This window comes from Bos indicus, chromosome 1 (genome assembly GCF_029378745.1).
Source record: "Bos indicus isolate NIAB-ARS_2022 breed Sahiwal x Tharparkar chromosome 1, NIAB-ARS_B.indTharparkar_mat_pri_1.0, whole genome shotgun sequence".
Taxonomy (NCBI): Eukaryota; Metazoa; Chordata; class Mammalia; order Artiodactyla; family Bovidae; genus Bos; species Bos indicus.
In genome coordinates this window covers 157,707,963-157,735,722 of record NC_091760.1, presented here as the reverse complement: position 1 = coordinate 157,735,722, position 27,760 = coordinate 157,707,963, and the positions used below count along the sequence as shown (strand labels likewise).

Here is a 27,760-nt window from a genome sequence, read left to right as displayed (position 1 = left end):
TCTGGGCACAGGTCCGTTCTTCCAATCTGACGGGGTTTGCCAACCGCTGTCAAAAGGCACACGCGCGCAGCTGCGATTACAGGGCTGGACGCCGGCGTCCTGCCCTGAGGCCGACTTCCGCTTTTTGTGCCGCTGCTCTCGCGGTCACGTGACTATCACAGAGCGGAACGGGAAGGGCCTGCAGAGGCTGCCGGAGACGACTTTGCTGTTTCTGTGAGATAAAGAGATGAACAAATCTCCCAGAGCCAGGGGTCCGTGCAAAGGCAGGTGTCATCCACCTTCACACTCTTCCTAGGATAACGACAAACGGACTTGTTGGGAGGATTGGGGTGTGAGAACGACGAGGAAGAGACAGAGGCTGGGGGAGGGTGCATAAGAAGCGCTTAGAGGAGATGGAGCCAATTTCAGGGCCTCTTAATTTTACTGTGAAAAGTGAAAGTGTTGGTCGCTCAGTCTGTCCCACTCTGCAACGCGCCAGGCTCCTCTGTCCCTGGAATTCTCTGGGCACGAATACTGGAGTGGGCCATTCCCTTCTCAGGGGGCTCTTCCCAACCCAGGGATCAAATCCAGGCTCAAACCCAAGTTTCTAGAACATTACTGTTCTCAAACTTCGGCGGTGGGAAAGGACAAGGTGTGAGCACGAGGGATTAACACCTAGGGCCTTGAGAGTCAACTTTAGAATTTAAAAGAAGGGTCTAATACACCTTGGCCAAGAACTGAATTCCTAAATATCCAGAGGGAAGAAAAAAATGGTTTTTACAGGTAACAGTTGTTGCATAACTCAAATGGCATTGTAAGAAAAACTTGAGAGTTCAAAACGAGAATTTCTGTTAAATATTTAGCCCTCGAATCAATTTCGTAGGTTTGGGGCTACACTTACTTGCCTACTTCTGAGTTCCTCGGGTGAAGGTTGTGGACCAGGTACCACCTAAGACCCCTTCCAATTCAGTTCCAGTTCTGTGACCCTTTATGGCTGGAATTCGATTTAGTATGCTCCAAGTTACTACCGGGCTTCCCCAGTGGCTCAGTGGTAAAGAATCCACCTGCAGTGCAGGAAACATGGATTCTATCCCTGGATCTAGAAGATCCCCTGGAAAAGGAAATGGCAACCCACTGCAGTATGTCTGCCTGGAAAACCCCATGGACAGAGAGTCTGGTGGGCTACAGTCCATAGGGTTGCAAATAGTCAGACACAACTGAGCAAGTAAGCATGTGAGCACCTTAAAAGGAATAATATACTATTTAATACCCTGCCACTGAGGCAGTTTAATAGGATAATCTACAAGTGTCCTGAGTCAACCATGCTTTATTTTTATTTTATAACTTTATACTAAATCATGACCAAAGTCTGAAATTAAGAACACTGCATTTCTCTTTGAGCAAAACAATATTTAAAACACAATGCTGGAACGTAATGTCAGCATTTTTTCCTGTTATTTCACATTGCACATGAGGCCAGTATACTTTATCGTGTAGCTAGCCACGCTCATATAATAGCACTCCCGTAGATAGTCCAAACACTAGTGTGGGGTTTCACAAGTGTGTGGGTATCTCTTGCCTATTCTAAACACCATGTTCTGGTTGTCATACCTGCTTTGCTGTTTGCCTCTTTCTCATTGTCAGCCCCTCCCTTATTCTGACACATGGTACTATCTTAGTCAAAACTGACCTTTTCTTGGGGTGGGAATGGATGGATAAATTAGCAGTTTGGGGTTAACATACACTCAACTACTATACGTATAATATAACCAACAGAACCTACTACTTTGCTATAACCTACAATGGAAAAGTGGAGAAGGCAATGGCACCCCACTCCAGTACTCTTGCCTGGAAAATCCCATGGACGGAGGAGCCTGGTAGGCTGCAGTCCATGGGGTCCCTAGAGTCGGACACGACTGAGCGACTTCACTTTCACTTTTCACTTCCATGCATTGGAGAAGGAAATGGCAGCCCACTCCAGTGTTCTTGCCTGGAGAATCCCAGGAACTGGGAAGCCTGGTGGGCTGCCGTCTATGGGGTCGCACAGAGTCGGACACGACTGAAGCGACTTAGCAGTAGCAGCACAACGGAAAAGAATCTTTAAAAGAATATATATGTGTATAACTGAATCACTTTGCTGGACACCTGAAACGAACACATTGTCAATCAACTATACTTACTTCAATTTAAAAAAAGAAAAAAACTGACCTTTTCTCAGTCCACATGTCTATAGTCTTTTAGCGGTTTGTAGGGCAAAAAAGATCATATTTATTGGATGAAACATTTCCAAAAGAAATTATAAAGTAGCAACATTAAATGAAATTAAAATTTCTAAGGGTAAGCCAAAATGTAAATACTCTATAATATTTTGTATAACAGAAACAAAAGTTGAATAACCATGCTTCTCAAAAAAAATGGACAGAATTGAGTGTATGTGATTCAGAAAGTTAAAAAAGTGAAAAGAAAAACTTATCAACAGGAAGCTGTGCGCTTACTATTAGTTTCACTTTACAAACACTGGAGTGAGTGGGCACTGGAAAAGGAGAGGAACTGGAACTTCAGAGTTTCAGAGTTTCAGGACTTCGCATGTAATTTCAAAACAATCTCTGACATTGTTTTCTCTCTCTCTCCCTTGTGCTGGAATAACTGCCATATGACTCTAACTGGTAGTTAAATTGGGGAGGTGAAGGGATTAATAAGGTGAGGCAGCAACATGTGGGAGAAAAAATAAAAGAAATCACTTCAAGCAGCTGTGAGACTTTCAATAAAGCACTTAATTTCCCAGATCTACAATTTTAAGGAGATTGAACTAAACAAACCAGTTTTATTCCAACTTTAATGTTTTTATTATTTCTTTAATGGTTATTACATCAACACATAACACAAAATCAAACTTTGCAATAAAATAGCATAATGTTAGTGACTTGTGTTTACAACATAAATCCCTAATGAAAACGACACATGCCTATGACAGTCCTAACAAATGGGTAATGACATTATTTCCCCTAAGTAAAATACTAACTCAGAATCCTTCTCAACACAAAATTCAGATAGTCATCGCTTCACTCATTCGTTCGTTCATTTATTAATTTGTTCATTCATTTATTCATGCAACAAATATTTATTCTCTGCCTCTTCTGAGTTCCACTGTAAAACAAGATATAGTCAGCCCCTGTCCTCAGAGAGTGTACACATTTTAGAAAAGACATTGATACAAGTAATTACAGCAAGATGAAATGTGGCATGAGAGGTGAAACCCTGTTTGCTCTACCTGGTTTAAAATTTAGACTCTCTTAAGATAGAAGTTTGGCGTGGGGTAGCTCCTCTCGGCCGCCGCCCCTGACCTCGGACGTGGGGTAGCTCCTCTCAGTCACTCCTGCGCCATCGCAGCTGGTTTTAGAAAAGGCAAAGGAACCAGAGATCAAATTGCCAACAGCCGATGGATCATGGAAAAAGCAAGAGAGTTCCAGAAAAACATCTATTTCTGCTTTATTGACTATGCCAAAGCCTTTGACTGTGTGGATCACAATAAACTGTGGGAAATTCTGAAAGAGATGGGAATACCGGACCACCTGACCTGCCTCATGAGAAACCTATATGCAGGTCAGGAAGCAACAGTTAGAACTGGACATGAAACAACAGACTGGTTCCAAATAGGAAAAGGAGTATGTCAAGGCTGTATATTGTCACCCTGCTTATTTAATTTATATGCAGAGTACATCATGAGAAACGCTGGGCTGGAAGAAGCACAAGCTGGAATCAAGATTGCCAGGAGAAATATCAATAACCTCAGATATGGAGATGACACCACTCTTATGGCAGAAAGTGAAGAGGAACTAAAAAGCCTCTTGATGAAAGTGAAAGTGGAGAGTGAAAAAGTTGGCTTAAAGCTCAACATTCAGAAAACGAAGATCATGGCATCTGGTCCCATCACGTCATGGGAAATAGATGGGGAAACAGTGGAAACAGTGTCAGACTTTATTTTGGGGGGCTCCAGAATCACTGCAGATGGTGATTGCAGCAATGAAATTAAAAGACGCTTACTCCTTGGAAGGAAAGTTATGACCGACCTAGACAGCATATTCAAAAGCAGAGACATTACTTTGCCAACAAAGATCCGTCTAGTGAAGGCTATGGTTTTTCCAGTGGTCATGTATGGATGTGAAAGTTGGACTGTGAAGAAAGCTGAATGCCAAAGAATTGATGCTTTTGAACTGTGGTGTTGGAGAAGACTCTTGAGAGTCCCTTGATCTGCAAGGAGATCCAACGAGTCCATTCTAAGAAGATCAGTTCTGGGTGTTCTTTGGAAGAACTGATGCTAAAGCTGAAACTCCAGTACTTTGGCCACCTCGTGAAGAGTTGACTCATTGGAAAAGACTCTGATGCTGGGAGGGATTGGGGGCAGGAGAAGGGGACAACAGAGGATGAGATGACTGGATGGCATCACCGACTCAATGGACATGCTGCTGCTGCTGCTAAGTCGCTTCAGTCGTGTCCGACTCTGTGCGACCCCATGGACTGCAGCCTACCAGGCTCCTCCATCCATGGAATTTTCCAGGCAAGAGTACTGGAGTGGGGTGCCATTGCATTCTTTGCAGTGGACATGAGTTTGGGTGAACTCCGGGAGTTGGTGATGGACAGGGAGGCCTGGCGTGCTGCAATTCATGGGGTCGAAAAGAGTCGGACATGACTGAGCAACTGAACTGAACTGAAGACAGAAGTTTAAAAAAATAGGTTACGGAATTTACATAGTTTCCCATATAAGCACTTCCACTCACATTAGGTATTTCTGTGACAGGGAGATTTTAAATGCTCTTTATAGCTGCTGCTGCTGCTGCTAAGTCGCTTCAGTCATGTCCGACTCTGTGCAACCCCATAGACGGCAGCCCACCAGGCTCCCCTGTCTCTAGGCAAGAATTTTGGAGTGGGCTGCCATTTCCTTCTCCAATGCATGAAAGTGAGAAATGAAAGTGAAGTCACTCAGTCGTGTCCGACTCTAGCGACCCCATGGACTGCAGCCTACCAGGCTCCTCCGTCCATGGGATTTTCTAGGCAAGAGTACTGGAGTGGGGTGCCATTGCCTTCTCCATCTTTATAGCTGAGCACACTGTTATTTCAATAATGGAAAAGTTTAGTCGGGCTTCCCTGGTGGCTCAATGGTAAAGAATCTGTCTGCAATGCAGGAGACCTGGGTTCAATCCTTGGGTTGGGAGCAGGGCATGGCAACCCACTCCACTATTCTTGCATGGAAAATCCCCATGGACAGAGGAGCCTAGCAGGCTACAGTCCACAGGGTCACAAAGAGTCTGACACGACTGAGTTACTAAGCACAGCACAGCACCGAGGTTCAATCATTAAGAGAGAAGGAGTATCAGGTGGGCAAGAGCAGTCTCTGCCTTTGTGTTTAACAGTTTCGTGTTTACTAGTTTTCTCAACTAGTAACATTCATTTTCTAATTCTCACTTGGCAATATTCATTTCCATATAATATAAATTTGTTAGATTGCTTAGTTATGAAATAACTGTTACCTAATTGTCCACAGCCCTATGTATACCTTTTCGTCTTTATTTGTAGACTACTATCAGTGTACTATAAATTATTTCACTTAAATGTGTTAGTCCAATCAAACTGCCATAATGAAACATTACATTCTTGGGGGGCTTATAAACAACAGAAGTTTATTTTTCCTAGTTCAGGAGGCTGGGAAGTCCAGGATCATGGCAGAGTCTACGTTTAGTGAGAGCTTCCAGGTTCATATCAGGCTTCTTGCTGTGTCCTCACATGGTGGCAAGGACCAGGGAGCTCTGTAGGGTCTCTTTTGTGAGCACATTAATCCTACTCATAAGGGCTCTGTCTTCTCCCAGAGACCCCCATTTCCCAATACCATCACATCAAGCATTAGGATTTCAACTATGAACTGGGGAGAACACAAACATTCAAACCATAGCAATAAGTAATTCCTGATATTTGAAGGAATAACGTACTTTACAAAAGAGATAAGGGAAATAACCACTTTCTATTATGATTAATTACTGCAGAACTCAAATTGTTTTGTGTATGTTCCTACTGTGGATTTTTTAAAGTATCAGAATTGGAGAGGGTGTGGAGAAAAGGGAACCTTCTTACACTCTTGGTGGGAATGTAAATTGATGCAGTCACTATGGAAAGCAGTATGGAGTTTCCTCAAAAAACTAAAAATAGAGTTGCCATATGATCCAGTAATCCCACTCCTGGGCATATACTCAGATAAAATTCTAATCTGAAAAGACATATGTGTCCCTATGTTCACAGCAGTACTATTTACAATAGTACTGAGCGAGTCAGTTCCTAGGCAGGGTGATAGGGAGTCCAGGGGTCCCCAAGGAGAGAGGGGTCTGGAATTATCAAGGAGGAAGAAAGGACAAACTTTTTTCCTTCTCTACATTCCTTAGGATTATATAACAATAATGTATTCTGCCTGAGGACAGTCTTTGGATTAAACCTTCTGTTACCTTAAAATGTAAATTATGGGAGTAGGTCTGATGAGGTCTTTACAACCTCCAGACATTCTTTGGATTATATAACCTCATTGTTAACACTAGCAAGCGGGTACTCTTTCTGCCCCCTTCTGATGCCTATGTCAGAAGCTTTCTCTATCTCCTTTATACTTTAATAAAACTTTATTACACAAAAGCTCTGAGAGATCAAGCCTCGTCTCTGGCCCCGGATTGAATTCTTCTCCTCCGGGGGCCAAGAATCCTGGTGTATTCGTGTGATTCAACAACAACCTTTCAGTACTTCCATGCCAAGACATGGAAACAACCTAAATATCCATCAAGAGATGAATGGATAAAGAAAATGAGATACATATATAAAATGGAATATTACTCAGCCATCAAAAAGAATGGAATAATGCCATTTGCAACAACATGGATGGACCTAGAGGTTATAAAACTGAGTGAAGTAAGTCAGACAGAGAAAAAACAAATATCATGATATTGCTTATATATGGAATCTAAAATATGATACAAATCAACCTATCTACAAAACAAAAACAAACTCACAGGTATGCAGAACAGACTTGTGGTTGCCAAGTGGGCAAGATGGATTGGGAGTCTGGGATTAGCAGATACAAACTATTATATATAGAATGGATAAACAAGGTCCTACTATAGGAAACTAGATTGAATATCTTGTGACAAACCATAATGGAGAAGAATATGAAGAAGGATATATGTATATGTATAACTAAGTTACTTTGCTGAATAGGAGAAATTAATACATTAGAAATCAATTATACTTCAATAAATTTTCTTAATTAGCATCATAGACATGTTAAAAACCTAAAAGAAAATGTATCAGCATTAGTGAAAAGAATCAGGAAGTCCTAGATAAGTCTAGCCAATCGTAATTCCATTAAACATATTTTAAGAAGGTGAAATTTGAATACATGACAAATTAAAGGGGTGGAAAAACATATTCCATGCAAATGAAAGCCACATGAAGGTTAGGATAGCTATACTTACATCAGACAAAATAAACTTTAAGCAAAAACTGCAAAAAGAGACAAAGAGGATGTTTTCATACCATATACAAAAATAAATGGAAACTGGATTAAAGACTTAAAATATAAGATCTGAAACTCCTAGAAGAAAACATAGGCAGTACACTCTTTGACATAAGTCTTAGTAAGATTTTTTTTAATGGATCTCCTTCAGGCAAGAAAAAGAAAAGCAAAAATGAATAAATATGACTACATCTGAAAACCTAAACTGAAAACTAAAAACTAAACTGAAAACCTCTGCACAGCAAAGAAAACTAAATGAAAATTCACCCTACTGAATGGGAGGACTGGTGCTGAAGCTCCCATACTTTGGCCACCTGATGTGAAGAGCTGACTCATTGGAAAAGACCCTGATGCTGGGAAAGATTGAGGGCAGGAGGAGAAGGGGGCGACAGAGGATGAGATGGTTGGATGGCACCGTCAACTCAATGGACATGAGTCTGAACAATCTCCAGGAGACAATGAAGGACAGGGAATACTGGAGTGCTGCAGTCCATGAGGTAGCAGAGTCGGACACGACTTAGTGACTGAACAACAAATGAATGGGAGACGATATTCGCAAAGGATATATCTGATTAGGAGTAAATATCCAAAACATACAAAGAACCCAGACAACTCAATACTAAAAAAAAATAACCCAATTGAAAAATGGGCGGAAGACCTGAATAGACATTTTCCCAAAGAAGACATACAGATGTCCAACATATGACAAGATGATCAACACTACTAATCATCAGGGAAATAATAGATCAAAACCACAATGAGATAGCACCTTGCACCTGTCAGAACGGCTCTTATCAAAAAGAGAACGAATAACAAGTGCGAGTGAGAATGTGGAGGAAGGGGAACCCCTCCTACACTGTTTGTGGGAAAGTAAATTGGTGCAGACACTATGGAAAACAGTATGGAGATTGCTTAAAAAATTAAAAATAGAACTACCATATGATCATGCAATTCCACTTCTGGTACTTTGAGGAAAAAACCACTAATTTAAAAAGATATATGAACCCCTATGTTCATTGTATATGTGTGTGTATGTGTGTGTGTGTGTGTGTGTGTGTGTATACAGTTGTGTCTGACTCTTTGCGACCCCGTGGACTGTAGCCTACCAGGCTTCTCCGTCCATGGGATTCTCCAGGCAAGAATACTGGAGTGGGTTACCATTTTCTCCTCCAGGGGATCTTCCTGACCCAGGGATTGAACCCTGGTCTCCTGCATTGGAGGCAGACGCTTTAACCTCTGAGCCACCAGGGAAGCCCATGTATATAAAGATTCTACCTTTCTTCCACAGTATCTGCCTCAATTTGTCAATGTGTATTTTCATTTGACATATAATGTCATTTTAAGTAAAGCAAAATTTAAAATTTCAAGCATCAGCATGAATGTTACCATTCATCATTGTACTGTACAATGCTAGTTTTAAATGCAAACATAAGAGCAATTAACTTGCATTTGCAGAGTCACCAAAATCACACAATTCATATTTCACAACTCTTACATGTGTATGCATTTCATTCTTACCAGAACAGTAGAAATGCCACACAAGACTGACCGAACTGTTTATAGTTCTTTATATGTGCACATTCTACCAACAGTTTCTTACCTTCAGCTTACTAATGAATAGAGATGGACTGAAAGAAAATTATGAGTTGTCCTATCTTTCATTTTCCTTCTGACATCATTTTTAGAGTGGCAAGAAAACACTGTTAGAAAATAATAATGCTCCTCAGTTATTCATATTTTATAGAACACCATTGCTCTTCTATGTCCAAAGCAAGCTCTGTCCCAAAGGAACCAGAAATGCCTCTCAGCGCTGTAAGTACCCCCTGGGGCCCCAGGTACAGAGGTACTGATACAGAACCTGCACACAGAAGTATTCTCAAAAGAAAATTCAGACAGCACTACTTGATATGAATATTTCATTAAGAAACAAACTGGGAATTCAGTTCAATTCAGGCGCTCAGTCGTGTCCGACTCTTTGCGACCCCATGAACAGCAGCACGCCAGGCCTCCCTATCGCCAACTGCCAGAGTCTACTCAACCCCACATCCATTGGGTGGGTGATGCCATTCAATCATCTCATCCTCTGTTGTCCCCTTCTCCTCCTGCCCTCAATCTTTCCCAGCATCAGGGTCTCTTCAACTGAGTCAGTTCTTCACATCAGGTGGCCAAAGTATTGGAGCTTCAGCTTCAACATCAGTCCTTCCAGTGAACACCGAGGACTGATCTCCTTTAGGATGGACTGGTTGGATTTTCTTGCAGTCCAAGGGACTCTCAAGAGTCTTCTCCAACACCGCAGTTCAAAAGCATCAATTCTTCTGGTGAATTAGGAGTATTCAAACTAGAAGTGGTTAGAAACTTAGCTTTCAGTAGTCAGCTCAGTTCATAAAGCATGAATGAATGAGTTCATTTTTGTGTGATTAGTTACTAACATTTTCACTTTTTTAGAGTAGTAGAATTATTGTAGTAGTAGTAGTAGTAGTAGTAGAATTATTAAACTTACTTGTTTGTAGCTGATTGGCTACCAAGCAGTCACTGACATTAACATGTGAGTAGTTGCCTGGCTGGCTGCAGCCCATGGGGTTGCTAAGAGTCGGATACAACTGAGCGACTTCACTTTCACTTTTCACTTTTATGCCTTGGAGAAGGAAATGGCAACCCAGTCCAGTGTTCTTGCCTGGAGAATCCCAGGGACAGGGGAGCCTGGTGGGCTGCCGTCTCTGGAGTCACACAGAGTCAGACACGACTGAAGTGACTTAGCAGTAGCAGTAGCAGTAAGGTCACACTAACATGAAGAAAGTTTAAATCTGTTTAAGGTCAGAGCCCGCCTTTTGGAGAAAACACCCTGACAACAGAATGGAGTTTGCAGTCAGAGCAGGTCCCAGCGCAGTTGATAGAAAGAAATTAGGTAGTTGCTTGGATTAGGGGATGGAAAATAGGGTTTGGTTGCTAAAACCTTGGCTCCCTGTCCACCCAAGCCAAACAGAAATACAGAGACAGAGCTTCAAGGAAACAGAAAAGAGTGGCTTCAGTATTTTTCCCAGGCAAAAGGGAAACGCAGAAGGCTAGCGCCTCAAGAATTGTGCCCTCCACTCTCAAGAATAGGGAGAGGTTTTTATATTCTCATGAAGGCCCTGCCTTTTTTTTTTTTTTTTTGCGAAGTTTCAAAACGCCACAGTTAGCATCAGGCAACTCAGCAACTGCGACTGGTGTCCCTAAAATTATAGGCCCATTACCTTCTTTCTGAAATACAGAATGCTACAAGAGAGTTGGACACTACTGAGTGGCTGAACTGAACTGACAAGAGAGTACAGGGGGAGAAGAAGGCCAGGTGCAGAGTATAATCTACATAGAGTCAAAGAATAACCCACTTTGTCAAGGATGGGTCCAGCTACAAATGTTTGTTAGTAGTAACAGCTGAAGAAACAAGCAACATCGTTTAATTCTTGGCTGGTACGTGCCAGAGGCCCTTCACTCATTTCTGGTTTTGCTCTAACTGTGGACCTGAAAAATACTTAGAAGAATTGACAGGACTGGGTGACCAATAGGACAAGGAAAAGCTCCTGCTGCTGCTACTGCTAAGTCACTTCAGTCGTGTCCGACTCTGTGCGACCCCAGAGACGGCAGCCCACCAGGCTCCTCTGTCCATGGGATTTTCCAGGCAGGAGTACTGGAGTGGAGTGCCATTGCCTTCTCCGACGGAAAAGCTAAGGGATGATAAATAATCAGGAAGATTTTCCCAGGCTTCTGGGCAGGTAACTCAATAGACACTACTGTCATTTTCTGAGAGGCAAAGATAAAGAACCTGGACCTGAATATTTCAGATGTCTGCAACCTCCCTAACAAAATCCAGTTTCTCCAAAAGCTCCTCTCTGTTTCGGCTTGCATATCGCTTTAACTGAAGCTTCCCTGGTGGCTCAGAGGTAAGGAATCCGCCTGCAATGCGGGAGCCCTGGGTCCGATCCCTAGGTCAGGAAGATCCCTGGAGAAGGGAACGACCTACCCACTCCAGTACTCTGGCCTGCAGAACCCCACCCCTTTAACAGCCTCCATGCAGTGGGCTGACTGCTTCAGCCGGCAAACCACCAAGAAGACTCTTCTCGCCAGAGGGAGCCCTTGCGCACGACCTCGAAGACCGGCGCTGGGCGCAGTAAACCGGAAGCTTTTCACTCCCTAAAGTCCCCGCCCCTCAAGGTGTCATGGTGGCTCCGTCCCCTAATCCCCACAGCGGGAGGCCGAAAAGCGCCAGACCACAGACTCCGCCCCGCGGGAAACGGCCGCGGCCGCGCGAAGGCGCAGTCCCCGCGAGATCGCGTCAGTCGACACCGCCCAGGGGGCGGGGCTTCGCCTATGCCGGGAGGGCTGCCGCGTCACGTGACCGTCAGCCAATGGACGCGCGCGGCGGAGAGTTTGAACGCGGACGGCGGCGCAACCCGGAGTCTGAGGCTGGGGTCCCGGAGGTCCCGGCTTTCGCGGCTGTGCCTTCCCGCGGAGCCTGGTGTGAGCAGAGCAGCAGCTGCGGCGGAAGCCGTGGCCCAGGTACCGTTCTGGGCGTCCCGCGCGAGGCGGGTCTGCGGGCCTCACGCCTTCCCGCCCCGGCTGCCTTCTCCAGGGAGGGCGCCGCGGCTTTCCGGGCCCAGGGTCGTCGTGCCGCGCCCCCCGCCGCCATACGCGCCCCCCGCCGCGGGGTCTCCCGGTCCTTCTAGTTCGGCGGCCAGAAGCTCGGACCTGGCTGGCGCCGCTCTCCGAGTTCCTCCTGTTCAGTAGGGCCTGAACCTCCCGCCCCCCGGAGATCGGGAGGTGAAGCGTTCGCGGGATTTGAAGCCCAGGCTCGCGCGGAAGAGCCCGCAGGCCGGCAGCCTGACCTGGTGGCGTCCTTCGCTTTGGCTGCTTCTCCTTCTGGAGAAGCCGCACTGGCCGGTCCTCCCGGCCACCCAGCGGCAGGGGCGACGGGTGGAGAGCTCCCGCCCTGGTTCTTTGGATTCCAGATCCCTAAACCCGAATCCAGTGCGGCCCTGTCCTGACTTCTCCAGCCCTGCTGGCCGCCACACCCCCTGTTAAGACCGTCGGCCCAGGCGGGAAGGAGACTTCTGACGGGGCTCATCTCCTTATTAATTTTAAGTTGACTTAATGTACGAACGAAAGTTTTTAAGAAAGACTGCTTTTAAAATAACTAAGAAGTTGCCTAATTTGTGTGGCTCGCAGACATCTCCAGGTTTGAACTAAAGAAGCTTCCTTGTGGTAGATAGTATGTTTTATACATCCCACTTGAAGTCAGCGCTTTAAAAATAGTAGTTGTCCTGGCTGGCCTGGAAGCATCCCAGTATATGTATCTGTATTGGCAGAAAGAAAATATTTAAGTGAAATCTACAGTATCTATATTTAAGAGCCCAGAGGAAAATAAGAAACGCCTGGAGAAAATACTCAAGAAAATGTAAGGTTCAGGAAAACATTTGACAAACTCAGAGGAAATGAAGACATGCTTTGTAGTGAAAACTTATGTATATAGATTGCCATAGGAAATGAGAATTTTTTTTTGTAATTTTAAGATCTGCAAAGTACAATGTAGGGCAAAGGTGTTCATGCACAGTAGTCTGTATTTAGTAGCAAAATACTGATGCCATCATAGTGCCTAGTGTATAGTAAGCCCCCAGTATTTGTTACAGAATTAATAAGTGGCATATTACAGAGTCTTTGGGTTGGAAATCTTATTGATTAAACCTTTCCTATAAAGTACCTAAGGAGGATAAAATTATGCCACAGACATTAGTGTAATTTAAAAGCTGCAAAATATAGGTTATTACCAGATTAGCTATCTACTTTGGGCTGATTCTGCAGTTACCAAGGGTCTAATCATTTTTTATGGACAGCCTGTTTTCAATTTTGTTTTATATTTGATACCACCTCTTCAAAAATTAAATGATTTCTATTATTTTTAAAGTCCTAGAGCAGAAGATGGCCAAGGAAAGATGCCTCAAAAAGTCTTTTCAAGATAGTCTTGAAGACATAAAGAAACAAATAAAAGAGAAAAGGAGTAAAAATTTAACAGAGGTTAAACGAAAGTCTTTGATCATTGCGCCATGCCAAACAATCAGTAAGAGACTTTCATGTTTCCTATATATCACTTTTTAAGATTAGATTTAATTACTGATTTAAAAAAATTTATTTTCTTTTAGCCAACACTTCCAAAGTGCTAAACTATGAAGACAACAACAGAATGTTAGCCTTAGCTTTGGAAAATGAAAAGTCCAAACTGAAAGAAGCCCACGATGTCATCTTAAAGCTGCGGAGAGAGTGTTACCTCCTCAGCTACCAACTGTACACACTGAAAAATAAACTTACGTCACAACAGACAGAAGAACCTGCTCAGGTATTTTCATCGGGAAGGCTGGATTTCTTAGGAAGAAAATGTTAAAGCCTTAAATTATCAATTTAGATCAATTGTTTTTTTTTTAATTAATTATACTGATAGCTCTGTTATTAGTGAACTGGTCAGAACGTCTTTTCTCAGTGCTGTGGCCCCGTAGTTGTGTGTGGCCAGTTAAGAATGCTTCAAGAATACTGGTAATACTCCTATAACTTGCTTCCGAAAGACTGTAGCAAGACCAGGTATAAAAGAAATAGTTGAGTCTCTTGCATGGCCAGACCCTCTGAATGGTCAGCAAACTGAGGCAAAGGGAGGGCAAGTAAGCTGAAGGGCTGAAAGTGGTGGTGGAAGCAGAGTGGTGCAGAAGTTTTAATCAGTGCTGTTAATCCAACTTTTCTATGTAGTTTTGCTACACCAGTGGGGTTAATGTAAGGACTGCCTTAATTGGGGAGATGAGAAGTAGTTAAGTGCTTTATGGAGAATCCTTTTTACCTACTAGTTGGCTAAGTTAGGACAGTTCAGTTCAGTCACTCAGTCATATCCAGCTCTGCAACACCATGAGCCTCAGCACGCCAGGCCTCCCTGTCCGTCACCAACTGCCAGAGTCTACCCAAACCCATGTCCATTGAGTCAGTGATGCCATCCAACCATCTCATCCTCTGTCATCCCCTTCTCCTCCCACCTTCAATCTTTCCCAGCATCAGGGTCTTTTCCAATGAGTCAGCTCTTCGCATCAGGTGGCCAGAGTATGGGAGTTTCAGCTTCAGCATCAGTCCCTCCAAAGAATATTCAGGACTGATTTCCTTCAGGACAACTATACATTAACTGCCAAACAGGAAATATCTTGAACATTTTGCTGTCAGCTTTTTAATCTGATTCTGTTTGTGTCCAGGGGTGTATAGAAAGGCCAGCCAAAGCAACACATGGAGAAAGTTTGGTTTAGGATCTTCTCTGGGTCATTCTCCTCTCATTTCCTAAAGGCCACTGCCAGGGAAGCTCCATGGGGCAGAGAAAGAAGTCAGGTGGAAACACTTAGGTGTCTTGTCTGTTTGCCATACCAGTGAAGACAGCTGTGCTGGCACCTAGGGCAGCAGAAGCCGGAGCCTAGTGCTTAGGGTCGGGGGTGGGCTCAAGAAAGGAGTTAAGTCCTTTCTCCACCTAGAGGAGGGGTCAGTGAAAGAGTTCTTGCCTCCCTGCAACTAAGGTGATTTCGTATCTCTTCTGCGTATAATACATAGAATGTATACACACACATGCAATATGCATTGTAGTGTGATAGAGAATTACCTATAAAGATTAGATTGTTTTTTCTTTTTAACCTTCATGTAAGGGTTAGATTATTTAAAAACAAAACAAAACTTTTTTCCCTCAAAATGTAATCTTTCCTAAGTTTTTTCTTTGGTCAACTAGTGAGGCAAAACATTTCTCCAAAGACATTTGATTCTTCCTCTTCCCTTTTCAGATTTTTGCTGAAACCACACAGAATAGTGTCAAGTGAATATTCAATAAGATAATCACAAAAACTGGTGAAAAAATTCTTTTATTACAGACCTTTTGACATTGATCAATGAATTTTTAGTATTAAAAGATAGTGTTAAGTTGCTAGGTGAGAGTATTAGCATTTAAAACATCGGTTTGTTTTCTGCCACACGTTTGATGTGTCGCTTGCTCTCAACCATCATTGTGTACTTGTGCGTCCTTGTGTATCAAGTCAATTTGTAGTGATAGAGAAGCTTAAAATGCTTTAATGGGAATGTTTTTATTTCTTGCCTACCAACAATTATCTTGCCTTTTAAGGATTAATTAGAAAGTACTAATAGCGTTTCTTACATTTTATGATGGATCTTTTAAAATTTTATATCTCTCTGTAGTTAAATATCCGCCTTTATTTACCTTCAGTAATACTAGCTTTAGAACATTAGCTGTGTTGATAATCAACTTAAAACTTTTATTAACAGGATTAAGTTTCCAGTTTTATTTCTGATGAACAGTTTCAACCTATTCATTATAATGTCTGTATATTGTTTGTCCATCACATTTCATAAAACAACTGCACTGAATTGGAATGACTTTTAAGGAATCAGACTGGGCCTCTTGTTTCCCTGACACACATCTATTTATACACATCTGCCTAGGTCTCCGCTGTCTCTCCTTTTCCTTCTGGTGCCATTGGCTGAAGTGTCTGCTCCTATCCAAGGCCAGTCCCTCCCTGTGTGATCTGATTCTCTTGTTTTCTTCTCCTCTGGGACTTTGCTCCTGAAAGTTTGCACTCTCATCCAGCATTTATCTCCCTCTACCCAATTGTTCCAGTTATGTACAAATGTGCTTTAGTATCTCTCTCACCTTAAGAGGAAAAGAAAATAAATAGAACCTCTCCTGATCTCATTCTGCTGTCTCCTCATTTCTCTGCTTCCATTCACAGGAGAACTTTTCCAAAGAGAACAGAGCACTTACTGTCTTCCCTTCCTCAGCTTCCATTCACATTTGAATTCTGTGTCAGACTTTGATCCCCACCATTCTGTTATCACTGTATATCTGGGTCACCAAAACCTCTGTGTTACCAAAGTCAGTAACTTTGGTCACTTTTCTTTCTTGTTGGCCTTGAAGTACTACTATGGTACAGGGATGACTTTGTTGGAAGTACTTTGATCTCAGCTTTCTTACCATCATAATCTCCTTGTTTACCTTTCTGACTATGCCATGTGGGTCTCTCTTGCTGGCTTCTTCTTTACTCCTAAACATCAGTTGTCCTAGACCCACTGTATCCCTTCCCACAGCTTTAAATACTGTCTGCCTGCTGGTGACTTCCAAGTGTGTAGCTCAAGATCTACACACACACAGTTATTACTTGATATATTCACTTAAGTATTATAAAGAATCTCAAACATACTTTGTACAAAGTATAAACTCTACTTTTTCCCCCTCCCAAAGATCCTGTGGACTTGTGCCTCCCTCTATAAGTCTTGCTTGGCTCAATAAGGCAGCCCAGCTGCTTGGCCAAGTCAGAACCACAAGAAGCTTCCCTCTCGCTCACTGTCCCTACCTCCACCCCTATTCAATGCGAGCACACTTTGTTACCCCAAAACCTTCTAGGCCAAACCTTCACAGCTGTAGGATTCAGTCCAAGTGGGCGTGTCTTGCTTGATTGACATGACGACTCCCAGCTGCTGTGCCTTTGGCTCTTTTCAGTCCCTGTGTCACATGGTGGTCTGCTTGATCTTTTTAAAACTTAGATCATTTTACTTCCCTGCTTAATATTTAAATGACTTCCCGGTGTGTGTCACGGGCCCCCCAAACCCCATCCAGAGCCAACCAGCTGGGGCCAGAAGAGCAGGCCTCGCAGAGTGTCTTGTCGGGGGGCCTCCCTTTAGGTGGGCAACTGCCTTGGGGTCCATGCCCAACCTGTGTCACCCACCAAGAGACTGGTCTTTTTCTGAAAAAAAAAAAAAAAAAGTCAAACTCATGGCCCTCAGGCCCTGCATCATCTGGCTTCTGCCCACCTCCTGGTCTTTCCTGTGACTGTTCCAGCCCCAGTGGCCTTCTTTCCTAAACACAGCAAGGGTTTTCCTACATCATGACTTTTGTATTTTCTGTTCCCAGTGCTTCTCCTTCAAGTGGCTGGCTCTTTGCATTTCTTCAGATTTCAGATGAAAGTCATCCCACCTAAAAGCCCTCCAGACATCAGTTACTCTGCCATTTCACCCTGAGTAAATACTTCCTCCATTGCATTTATGACTACTAGCTTTTTTACCTTTTCTCTCCCTATGCTAGACTGTAAGCTTTAAGAGGGTAGTACTTATTCTGTTTTCTAGTTTTGGATTCAGTTCCTAGAACAGTCCCTGGGACCATAGCAGACTATCAGTAAGTATCTATTGTTGAGTAAATGAATGCTTCGTTGTGAATATTTTGGTTGTACCAGTGTTTTCTTTGTTTCAATACATTAACAGAACCTAGAATTATGTCCCTCTGGAATGGACTCCAAAAGTGGAATGGACTCCAGTAGTGACGACAACTCCAGAGATGTATTTGTGAAGCATTTACCGTTAGTATCGAATTCATTATTATCAATACCAATAAATATTTAACTGTGATCCATTTGTGAAAGGAAATCAGCATCATACTGAGTCACGTATTTGAAGTCTGGTACTCTCTCAAGAATGTATTTAAGAAAATTTTGATATGTTGAAATTCTGTCCTATATAGCCACACCAAAGCTTTCTTCTATTTAGTTACTTTTTGACGTCTAGGGATAAGAAGCTTCTCTTGAAGCTTCATTTGTATTTTTCTTGTATCATGTTTTTATTCTAAGAATTGGACATTCGAATGTTGGTTATTTTGTCAGTAACACAAATAGTCTGGTTTAGAAAAGAAATCTAATAAACTACCATATTTAACAAATTGTCACACTGACTTGCTTGTCCAGTTGGTTCTGAAATATCATCAGACCTCATATACTCCTTCTCTTGAATTAGGGTACTTTATTTGTTTGCTTATGAATTACTGAAATAAAATTAGATTAGTCAAATGCACAGATCTCAATTACAGAGTGCAGTGAGTTGGACTAATATATACACCTGTGAACTGAAACCTGGGTTAAAGTGCAGAGCATTGCCATTGCTCTGGCCAGGATTTCTCAGCTGAGCACTGCTGACTGTTTGGACTGGATCATTCTTTGTTGTGGGCGTGGTCCTAAGCACTGTGGGGCATTTAGCAGCATCCTCGGCCTCTACCCACCAAATGCCAACAGCAACCGCCTCTAATAGCTGTAAGGACCAAAGGTGTGTCTAGACATTGCAGACGTTCTGAGGCCCCAGGGGAACGGGCAGGTTAAGTGTCCCCAGGTGAGAGCTCCGTCATAAACCATCCCTTCGTGTCCCTTTGGAGTTTGTGCCTTTGTGCCCCTCTCCTTGTGGAAGTAATCACTAATGTGATTTCTGTCCCCATATTAATTTTAATCATGAGTAGTTTTTAAACTGTTGAATATTAAAGATCTGATGCAATATTTATGTGATGGCCAAAAAGTAAGATGAGGTAATTGAGTTTTTATAAGATTTCTAAAATTTTATTGACTGGTTGCTATTACTCTATTTCCACAACTTGTGCTTAAGTTTTGATGTCTAGAGGGGTAAATTTTGCAAGAAAAAAAAAGAATAAAATTAGAATGAAATGGCCATATTAAAGCATAAAAATGGAAATTTCTTATTTCATGAACCAAAGGGACAAAATTTTTTACAGAAAATGAACAGTGTGAATTCAGAGGAGTCAGTAGGTAAATGTCACAAAAGTATGTTGTACCAAAGAAAATCACAGCTTGGCTAATGATACAGTAGGCTCCAGAAGAGGCATCTAACTGAATTTCTTTTAATGTAGTTTATACATCAATCTGATTGGCTATTTCTCCAGTTAAATAAAATGATGAGTTAGGGAAAGTGTTCAGGAGAAACTGTTGAGTTTGATGTGCTCCTCCTAGGGGGAGTTGAATATCAGTCATAACAAATCTGCTTCCATGTCATCATCATCAGTGTTTTTTGGTTTCCTTTGATACAGAACAGATATACTGATATAGAATGGAATTATGAAATGTTACTAAAAGGAAAAAACTTTGTAGAAAGTCTTAAATTCTTTTATTGCATAAATGTTTTAAGTTTTTTATTTTTTATTGGTACTTTCTAAGGCAAGTGCTTGAGGGTGCTGACTGTCCAGGACAAGAAGAATCATTCCAAGGAGAAGGTAATTCCAGTGAAAATCTAAAAATACCGTGAAGGCACGATGAGATCTTTGAGAACAAGTAGCAATTAAATTTCTCTAAGTTTTGTTTTTTTACCTTTTAAGATCTGCTCATCTGGTATTCTGCTCAAAGCAAATATCTATTTTACACAGAATCACAAAAGAGTTTTAAAATCCATCCATTTTTATTTTTCCAAATCTGTAGTCAGAAACCTTGGTTACAACTGCGGCTGCAGTTTACTGAGCCTACGATGTGTTACACTCTGTTAGGCACTTAACATACATTATCTTACTTAATCCTTGTAACAACCTTGGACTATATAGGTATAGACAGTCAAAAGGAAGTAAATAGTAAGCTCCCCAGATTTTTATTTATTTAGAGTAAATGGAAAACTACAGAAAGAATTTTCATTAGTTCCATTTTTAACTTTGAATTCTAACATTCTTAATTTAAATTTCCATAAAGTGAACCTGTTTTTCTCATTTATTTTATTTTTTTAATTCTCAGAGCCAGTACCTACTATTTCTCAAGACAGACCAGGATTCGATTTGGATTCAAGTGAAGATAAGTCAACTGATATTGTCTTACCTAGAACTATATCTCTCCGTCGTGGTTTAAAGAAATACATTAACAGTCCATGTCAGATTAGTGCTGTGGATGATTTTGGAATCAGTCACTTGTCAGAGGACTCTTTGGAACTAGAAAGGATTAGATTTGTAGACCCGCCAATAAGCACACGGATACCTGAAAACGTAGAACAAAGTGTTTGTCGGTACAGCAGGAGTCAGATTTACTTATCCCCAAGGCTGGTTCACCCAGGACGATCTACCAAAACAAAGAAAGATGCTTATGACTATAAATCACAGCCAACTAAAAGCAAGCACAGAGGTGCCAAAGAACGAAAAGGAAAAGCGAAAGCTAACCAAAGGGGGAAATCAAGATCTGTATCAAAGTGTAAAGGGAGCAAAAGTGGGAATAAAACTCTCACCTCCTGTGACGCTTACAATTTTAATTCGGAAGAAGGTGTTCACCTTACTCCCTTCCGGCAAAAAGTGTGCAATGATGCTACAAGAGAGGAAACCAACAATGAATCTGAAGTGAGCACCTGTGAATCAAGCTGTTCAGGAGATGATTCTGATGACCTCTATGTTCCCACATCCAAGTCCAGTCCAGATCTCAGCAGTGAATCAATGAGGAGTCCTGTCCCCAGGCCTCGGCCTAGACGAGCGCTGAGACGTGGGGGCTCTGAGACAACGGAGACGCCTCCTGGTAAGTGATTTACTTGTTTGCCTGCACTCTTGATGTTTATGATAAATGATCACTCCTTGTACTTTCATACTAGCATTTACCATCTGCTTCTCTGGAGGAGGTTATAGACTTACCATCTGTCTCTTTGGGGAAAATTAAATAGTGGGGGACTGGGGGTGCAAACCACAGTGTGTAGCTTTGACATACTTTAAGCTAATTTAAATCCTCTTTAAGAACAAATAGGACTTGTCATGGAGAGAGAGTTTTTACTTTCAGTAAATGAAACCTTCCAAAGCAAGGAAAGTTGTGGAGTTAGGTTGAATTAAAATGCCTGTTATGCACTCCTCCAAAACATCCCCCTGAAAATGAAATCAAACTTAAATCCAGCGACCTGTAATTTTAATGACTTTGCTTTATCGTCAACTTGACAGGATCCAGAATTTAAAAGAATTTTCTATTTCGTGAAGGTGGCCTAATAAGACCAAGAAAACCTTTTCCTCAATTCCTTAGTAGTATTTTATAAGACATGTGTAAAACATCTAAAAACTGTGGCTTAGAAAATCTTGCTTTTATTGGTTAGATCAGAAAGTAGTCCAAATATTGACAATACAGCCTGCTGCTGCCCACAAAGATTCTCATCTGGGAACTGTATTAATAGTTAGTATGTGAACATAAACAGGCAAATTTTATCATTCTCAAAATTCTGTCATGCTAGCTCATTGGATCCCCATAACAGCACTGTTCTGGTTGTTAGGATGGTGTTAGTCAATTATATCTGACTCTTTGTGACCCTGTGAATTGTAGCCCACCAGACTCCTCTGTCCGTGGGATTCTCCAGGCAAGAATACTGAAGTGGGCTGCCATTCCCTTCTCCAGGGGATCTTCCCAACCCAGGGATCGAACCCACGTCTCCTGCACTACAGGCAGATTCTTTACCAGCTCAGCCACCAGGGAAGCCCAGTTAGGTGGTACAGTTCAGTTCAGTTGCTCAGTGGTGTCCAGCTCTTTGTGACCCCATGGACTGTAGCACTCCAGGCCTCCCTGTTCATCACCAACTCCCAGAGTTTACTCAAACTCATGTCTATTGAGTCTGTGATGCCATCCAACTATCTCATCCTCTGTTGTCCCCTTCTCCACCTTCAATCTTTCTCAGCATCAGGGTCTTTTCCAGTGAGTCAGGTCTTCGCATCAGGTGGCCAAAGTATTGGAGCTTCAGTTTCAGCCTCAGTCCTTCCAATGAAGATTCAGGGTTGATTTCCTTTAGGATGGACTGGTTGGATGTCCTTGCAGTCCAAGGGACTCTCAACAGTCTTCTACAATACCACAGTTCAAAAGCATCAATTCTGCACTCTGTTTTCCATCTCTCACATCCACACGTGACCACTGGAAGAACCATAGCCTCGACGAGACAGACCTTTGTTGGCAAAGTAATGTCTCTGCTTTTTAATATGCTGTCTAGGTTGGTCATAACTTTTCTTCCAAGGAGTAAGCGTCTTTTAATTTCATGGCTACAGTCACCATCTGCAGTGATTTTGGAGCCCCCAGAAATAAAGTCAGCCACTGTTTCCACTGTTTCCCCATTGCTACTGCTAAGTCACTTCAGTCGTGTCCGACCCTGTGCGACCCCATAGACGCCAGCCCATCAGGCTCCCCAGTCCCGGGGATTCTCCAGGCAAGAACATTGGAGTGGGTTGCCATTTCCTTCTCCAATGCATAAATGTGAAAAGTGAAAGTGAAATCGCTCAGTCGTGTCTGACTCTAGCGACCCCATGGACTGCAGCCTACCAGGCTCCTCCATCCATGGGATTTTCTAGGCAGAAGTACTGGAGTGGGGTGCCATTGCCTTCTCTGGTTTCCCCATTGGTAGCATGCAAATATCTCTTTTAAGAAGTATGCTGTAATGATTTTAGAGTACATCAAACAAGATTGGCCGAATGTTGACAATTATTGGAGCTGGGTGAATGGGGCTCGTACTCCGTCTCCATCTTCGCACTTAGATTCTCCCAAGTTTTTAAAGGAAAAAGCACTAGTGTTGCTCAGAGCTTGGTCCCCAGACCTTCAGCGTCACCCGGAAACTGCTTAGAAAAGCAGAATCGCATGCCATACCCTGCACCCTGAATCATATCTGTATCTTTTTAACAAATTTCCTGGAAGATTGATATACGGGTAAAAGTTTTAGAAGCTTTATTCCAGAACATAGCAACTGATCTGATGTTGTTCAACCATAGTTTCCAAACCAAAAGTTGGAATAATTAGCATAGTACAGTTTGTTTATGTAGAGACAAGAAAGGCAGAATATCTGAAACCCAGGTAGCCCTGAACAGTGGTTATTAAACATAAAATCATTTTACAGTTAAAGTTTAGTTTTTCCTGGGAAAGACTTTGCTTTTTAAAGCAATTTTAAGAGATTATCTGCCTTGTCGTGTTCTTACTGTGTGCTGGGTACCTGTCTCCCAATATAGATGTAGATCCAGGTCGAATAACTTGGGTGTTTCTGATAGGAAAAACTTTGGGTAACTTTTTAATCTTCCAGCTTTATTAGCACACGTGCATGCTCAGTCATGTTCAACTCTGTCCCCCCGTGGACTGTAACCCGCCAGTCTTCCCTGTCCTGGGATTCTCCAGGCAGGAATACTGGAGTGGGTTGCCGTTTACTCCTCCAGGGGATACCCAGGGATCGAACCCACATCTCCTACCTTGGCAGGTGGATTTTTTACTCCTAGCACCAGCTGGAAAGCTTTACTAGAGGGAACCCCGTTTCTCCTGGTTTACACAGAGACTGTGACTTGGAATTCTCTTTTATTTAGTATTTGGTTGGCCAAAAAGTTCACTTGGGTTTCTCCATTAACACTGTATGGAGAATAGAATGCACTTGAGTGGCTTTCTGAGACTGTAAGAAGTCAGTTGATGATAACCGTTAGAATTAAAAGCGATAGAGACCTGGATAATTCTAAAGAATAAGGTGTGACTAAGTGAAGTTGCATAGTTGAAACTAATTCATTGTGCCCCAGCTATCATGGAAGAATTTTCATTTTTTTTCTTTAAATTTTTTAAGAATTTTAAGTTTTAGTAAGCTATTGTTTTAGTAAGTTCTTCACAGCCACAATAATTATTTCAGTGTTATACCGAGAGGAAAAGATGAACAAGTTTTTAAAAACCTGTATTATAAAATGCTGGATTTTGTGTACTTTTTTTTACTGAAAGATACTTGCTTTACAATGTACTGGTTTCTGCCACACATCAGCATGAATCACCCACAGGTGTCCGCGTGTCCCCCTCACGTTCGCATCTCTCAGCCCACCCCACCCCACAAGTTGTACAGAGCACGGGCGTGGCGCTCTGTCTACACGTGCTGATGTGTGTCTCCCTGCCGCTCTCAGCTCCTCCCACACCGCCCACAAGCCTGTTCTCTAGGTCTGTCTCCGTCGCTGCCCCACAAATAAGTTCATCAGGACCACCCTTCTAGATTCCATACACGTGTGTCAGTATACAATATCTTTCTTACGTCACTCTGTACAGTAGGCTCTAAGTTCAACCACATCAAAACTGACTCAAATGTGTCCTATTTTAAGGCTGAGTAACTTTCAATGGTATCAGTCAGTTCAGTTCAGTCGTGTCCGACTCTTTGTAACCCCATGAATCACAGCAGGCCAGGCCTCCCTGTCCATCACCAGCTCCCAGAGTTTACCCAAACCCATATCCATCGAGTCGGTGATGCCATCCAGCCATCTCATCCTCTGTTGTCCCCTTCTCCTCCTGCCCCCAATCCCTCCCAGCATGAGGGTCTTTTCCAATGAGTCAACTCATCACATGAGGTGGCCAAAGTATTGGAGTTGCAGCTTCAGCATCAGTCCTTCCAGTGAACACCCAGAATTGATCTCCTTTAGGATGGACTGGTTGGATCTCCTTGCAGTCCAAGGGACTCTCAACAGTCTTCTACAATACCACAGTTCAAAAGCGTCAGTTCTTCGGCGATCAGCTTTCTTTATAGTCCCAATTCTCACATCCATACATGACCACTGGAAAAACCATAGTCTTGACTAGACGGACCTTTGTTGGCAAAGTAATGTCTCTGCTTTTTAATATGCTGTCTAGGGTGGTCATAACTTTTCTTCCAAGGAATAAGCGTCTTTTAATTTCATGGCTGCAATAACCATCTGCAGTGATTTTGGAGCCCCAAAACATAAAGTCTGACACTGTTTCCACTGTTTCCCCATCTATTTCCCATGAAATGATGGGACCAGATGCCATGATCTTCATTTTCTGAATGTTGAGCTTTTAAGCCAACTTTTTCACTCTCCTCCTTCACCTTCATCAAGAGGCTTTTTAGTTCCTCTTCACTTTCTGCCATAAGGGTGGTGTCATCTGCATATCTGAGGTTATTGATATTTCTCCCAGCAGTCTTGATTCCAGCTTGTGCTTCCTCCAGCCCAGTGTTTCTCATGATGTACTCTGTGTATAAGTTAAATAAGCAGGGTGACAATATACAGCCTTGACGTACTCCTTTTCCTATTTGGAACCAGTCTGTTGTTCCATGTCCAGTTCTAACTGTTGCTTCCTGACCTGCATACAGGTTTCTCAAGAGACAGGTCAAATAGTCTAGTATTCCCATCTCTTTCAGAATTTTCCACGGTTTATTGTGATCCACACAAAGGCTTTGGCATAGTCAATAAAGCAGAAATAGATGCTTTTCTGGAACTCTCTTGCTTTTTCGATGATCCAGTAGATGTTGACGATTTGATCTCTGGTTCCTCTGCCTTTTCTAAAACCAGCTTAAACATCTGGAAGTTTACGGGTCACGTATTGCTGAAGCCTGGCTTGGAGAATTTTGAGCATTACTTTACTAGCGTGTGAGATGACTGCAATTGTGCGGTAGTTTGAGCATTCTTTGGCATTGCCTTTCTTTGGGATTGGAATGAAAACTGACCTTTTCCAGTCCTGTGGCCACTGTTGAGTTTTCCAAATTTGCTGGCATATTGAGTGCAGCACTTTCACAGCATCATCATGTACCACAATTTCTGTATCCATTCATCTGTTGATGAACATCTAGGCTGCTTCCATGTCCCAGCTGTTGTAAAAAGTGCTGCAGTGAACATTGGGGTACATGCATCTCTTTCCCAATTATGGTTTTCTCAGGGTATAGCCCAGTAGTGGGATTGCTGGATCATATGGTAGTTCTAGTCCTAGTTTTTTAAGCAGACTCCGTACTGTTCTTTGTATGTGGCTGTATCAGTTTACATTCCCAGTGGTGTAAGAGGGTTCCCTTTTCTCCATATCTCTGCAAATTTATTGGTTGTAGATTTTTTAATGATGGCCTTTCTGACTGGTGTGAGGTGATACTGCATTCTAATAATGAGCAATGTCGAGCATCTTTTCATGTGTTTGTTGGCCATCTGTTTATGTCGTCTTTAGAGAAAAGTCTTTTTAGGTCTTCTGTTTTTCTGGTATTGAGCTGTGTGAACTGCTTGTATATTTTGCAGATGAATCCTTTGTCAGTTTTGTTTGCAATTATTTTTTCTCATTCTGAGGGTTGTCTTTTAATCTTGTTTATCGTTTCCTTTGCTTTGCCCTTCGGAGGGCTTCCCAGGTAGCTCAGCTGGTAAAGAATCTGCCTGCAATTCAGGCGACCCTGGTTCAATTCCTGGGTCAGGAAGATCCCCTGGAGAAGGGATAGGCTACACCCTCCAGTATTCTTGGGCTTCTCTGCAGTACAGGAGACCTGGTTTGGGATGATCCCCTGGAGAAGGGAATGGTTACCCACTCCAGTATTCTGGCCTGGAGAACTCCATGGGGTCACAAAGAGTCAGGCACAACTGAGTGACTCACTTTGCTGTGCAAAAGCTTTTAAGTTTTATTAAGTCCCGTTTGTTTACTTTTGTTTTTATTTCCATTACTCTAGGAAGTGGGTCACAGAGGATCTTGCTGTGATGTATGTCAATGAATGTACTGCCTATATTTTCTTCTAAGAGCTTTATAGTTTCTGGCCTTATATTTAAATCTTTCATCTATTTTGAGTTTATTTTTTGTGTGTGGTATTAGAAGGGCTTCCCTGGTGGCTCAGACAAAAGAATCTGCCTGCAAGGGAAGAGACCTGGATTTGATCCTTGTGTCAGGGAGATCCTCTGGAGAAGGAAATGGCAATCCATTCCAGTATTCTCGCCTGGAGAATCCCATGGACAGATGGTATTAGAAAGTGTTCTAGTTTCATTCTTTCACGCGTAGCTGTCCAGTTTTCCCAGCACCACTTCAGTGAAGAGGCTGTCTTTTCTCTATTGTGTATTCTTGCCTCCTTTGTCAAAAAAAAGCTACCCATAGGTGCATAGGTTTGTCTGTGGGCTTTCTATCTTGTTCCATTGATTTATATTTCTTTTTTTGTGCCAGTACCATATTGGCTTGATGACTGTAGTTTTGTAGTATAGTCTGAAGTCAGGAAGGTTGATTCTTCCAGCTCCATTCTTCTTTCTCAAGATCGCTTTGGCTATTTGGGGACTTTTGTGTTTCCATATAAATTGTGAAATTTTTTGTTCTGTGAAAAATACAAATGGCAGTTTGATTAGGGATTGCATTGAATCTAATTACTTTGGGTAGTATAGTCATTTTTCATAATATTGTTCTTCTAATCCGAGAACGTGGTGTATCTCTCCACTCGTCATCTCTGATCTCATGCATCAGTGTTTTAGTTGTTTGCGTACAGGACTTCTGTCTCCTTAGGTAGGTTTATTCCTCGGTATTCTTTTTGTTGCAGTGGTGAATGGGATTGTTTCCTCAATTCCTCTTTCTGATTTCTCATTGTTCGTGTGTGAATGCAAGGGATTTCTGTGCTGCTTTTGTGTCCTGCAACTTTCTGTATTCATTGATTAGCTCTAGTAATTTTCTGGTGGAATCTTTAGGGTTT

At 42.3% G+C, this 27,760-nt stretch overlaps 1 protein-coding gene across 1 annotated transcript in view; it reads left to right on the top strand.

The window, feature by feature from the left end:
* The first annotated feature begins 11,786 nt into the window (after window positions 1-11,786).
* The window catches only part of SGO1 (shugoshin 1), a 28,107-nt gene continuing 12,133 nt past the window's right edge, over window positions 11,787-27,760 (top strand). The window contains exons 1-6 of the mRNA XM_019964717.2: window positions 11,787-12,061; window positions 13,464-13,616; window positions 13,699-13,892; window positions 17,837-17,931; window positions 19,564-19,619; window positions 20,125-20,886. Coding sequence (XP_019820276.2) covers window positions 11,911-12,061; window positions 13,464-13,616; window positions 13,699-13,892; window positions 17,837-17,931; window positions 19,564-19,619; window positions 20,125-20,886 — 1,411 coding nt within the window. The 5' untranslated portion in view covers window positions 11,787-11,910. The remainder of the gene's footprint in view (window positions 12,062-13,463; window positions 13,617-13,698; window positions 13,893-17,836; window positions 17,932-19,563; window positions 19,620-20,124; window positions 20,887-27,760) is intronic.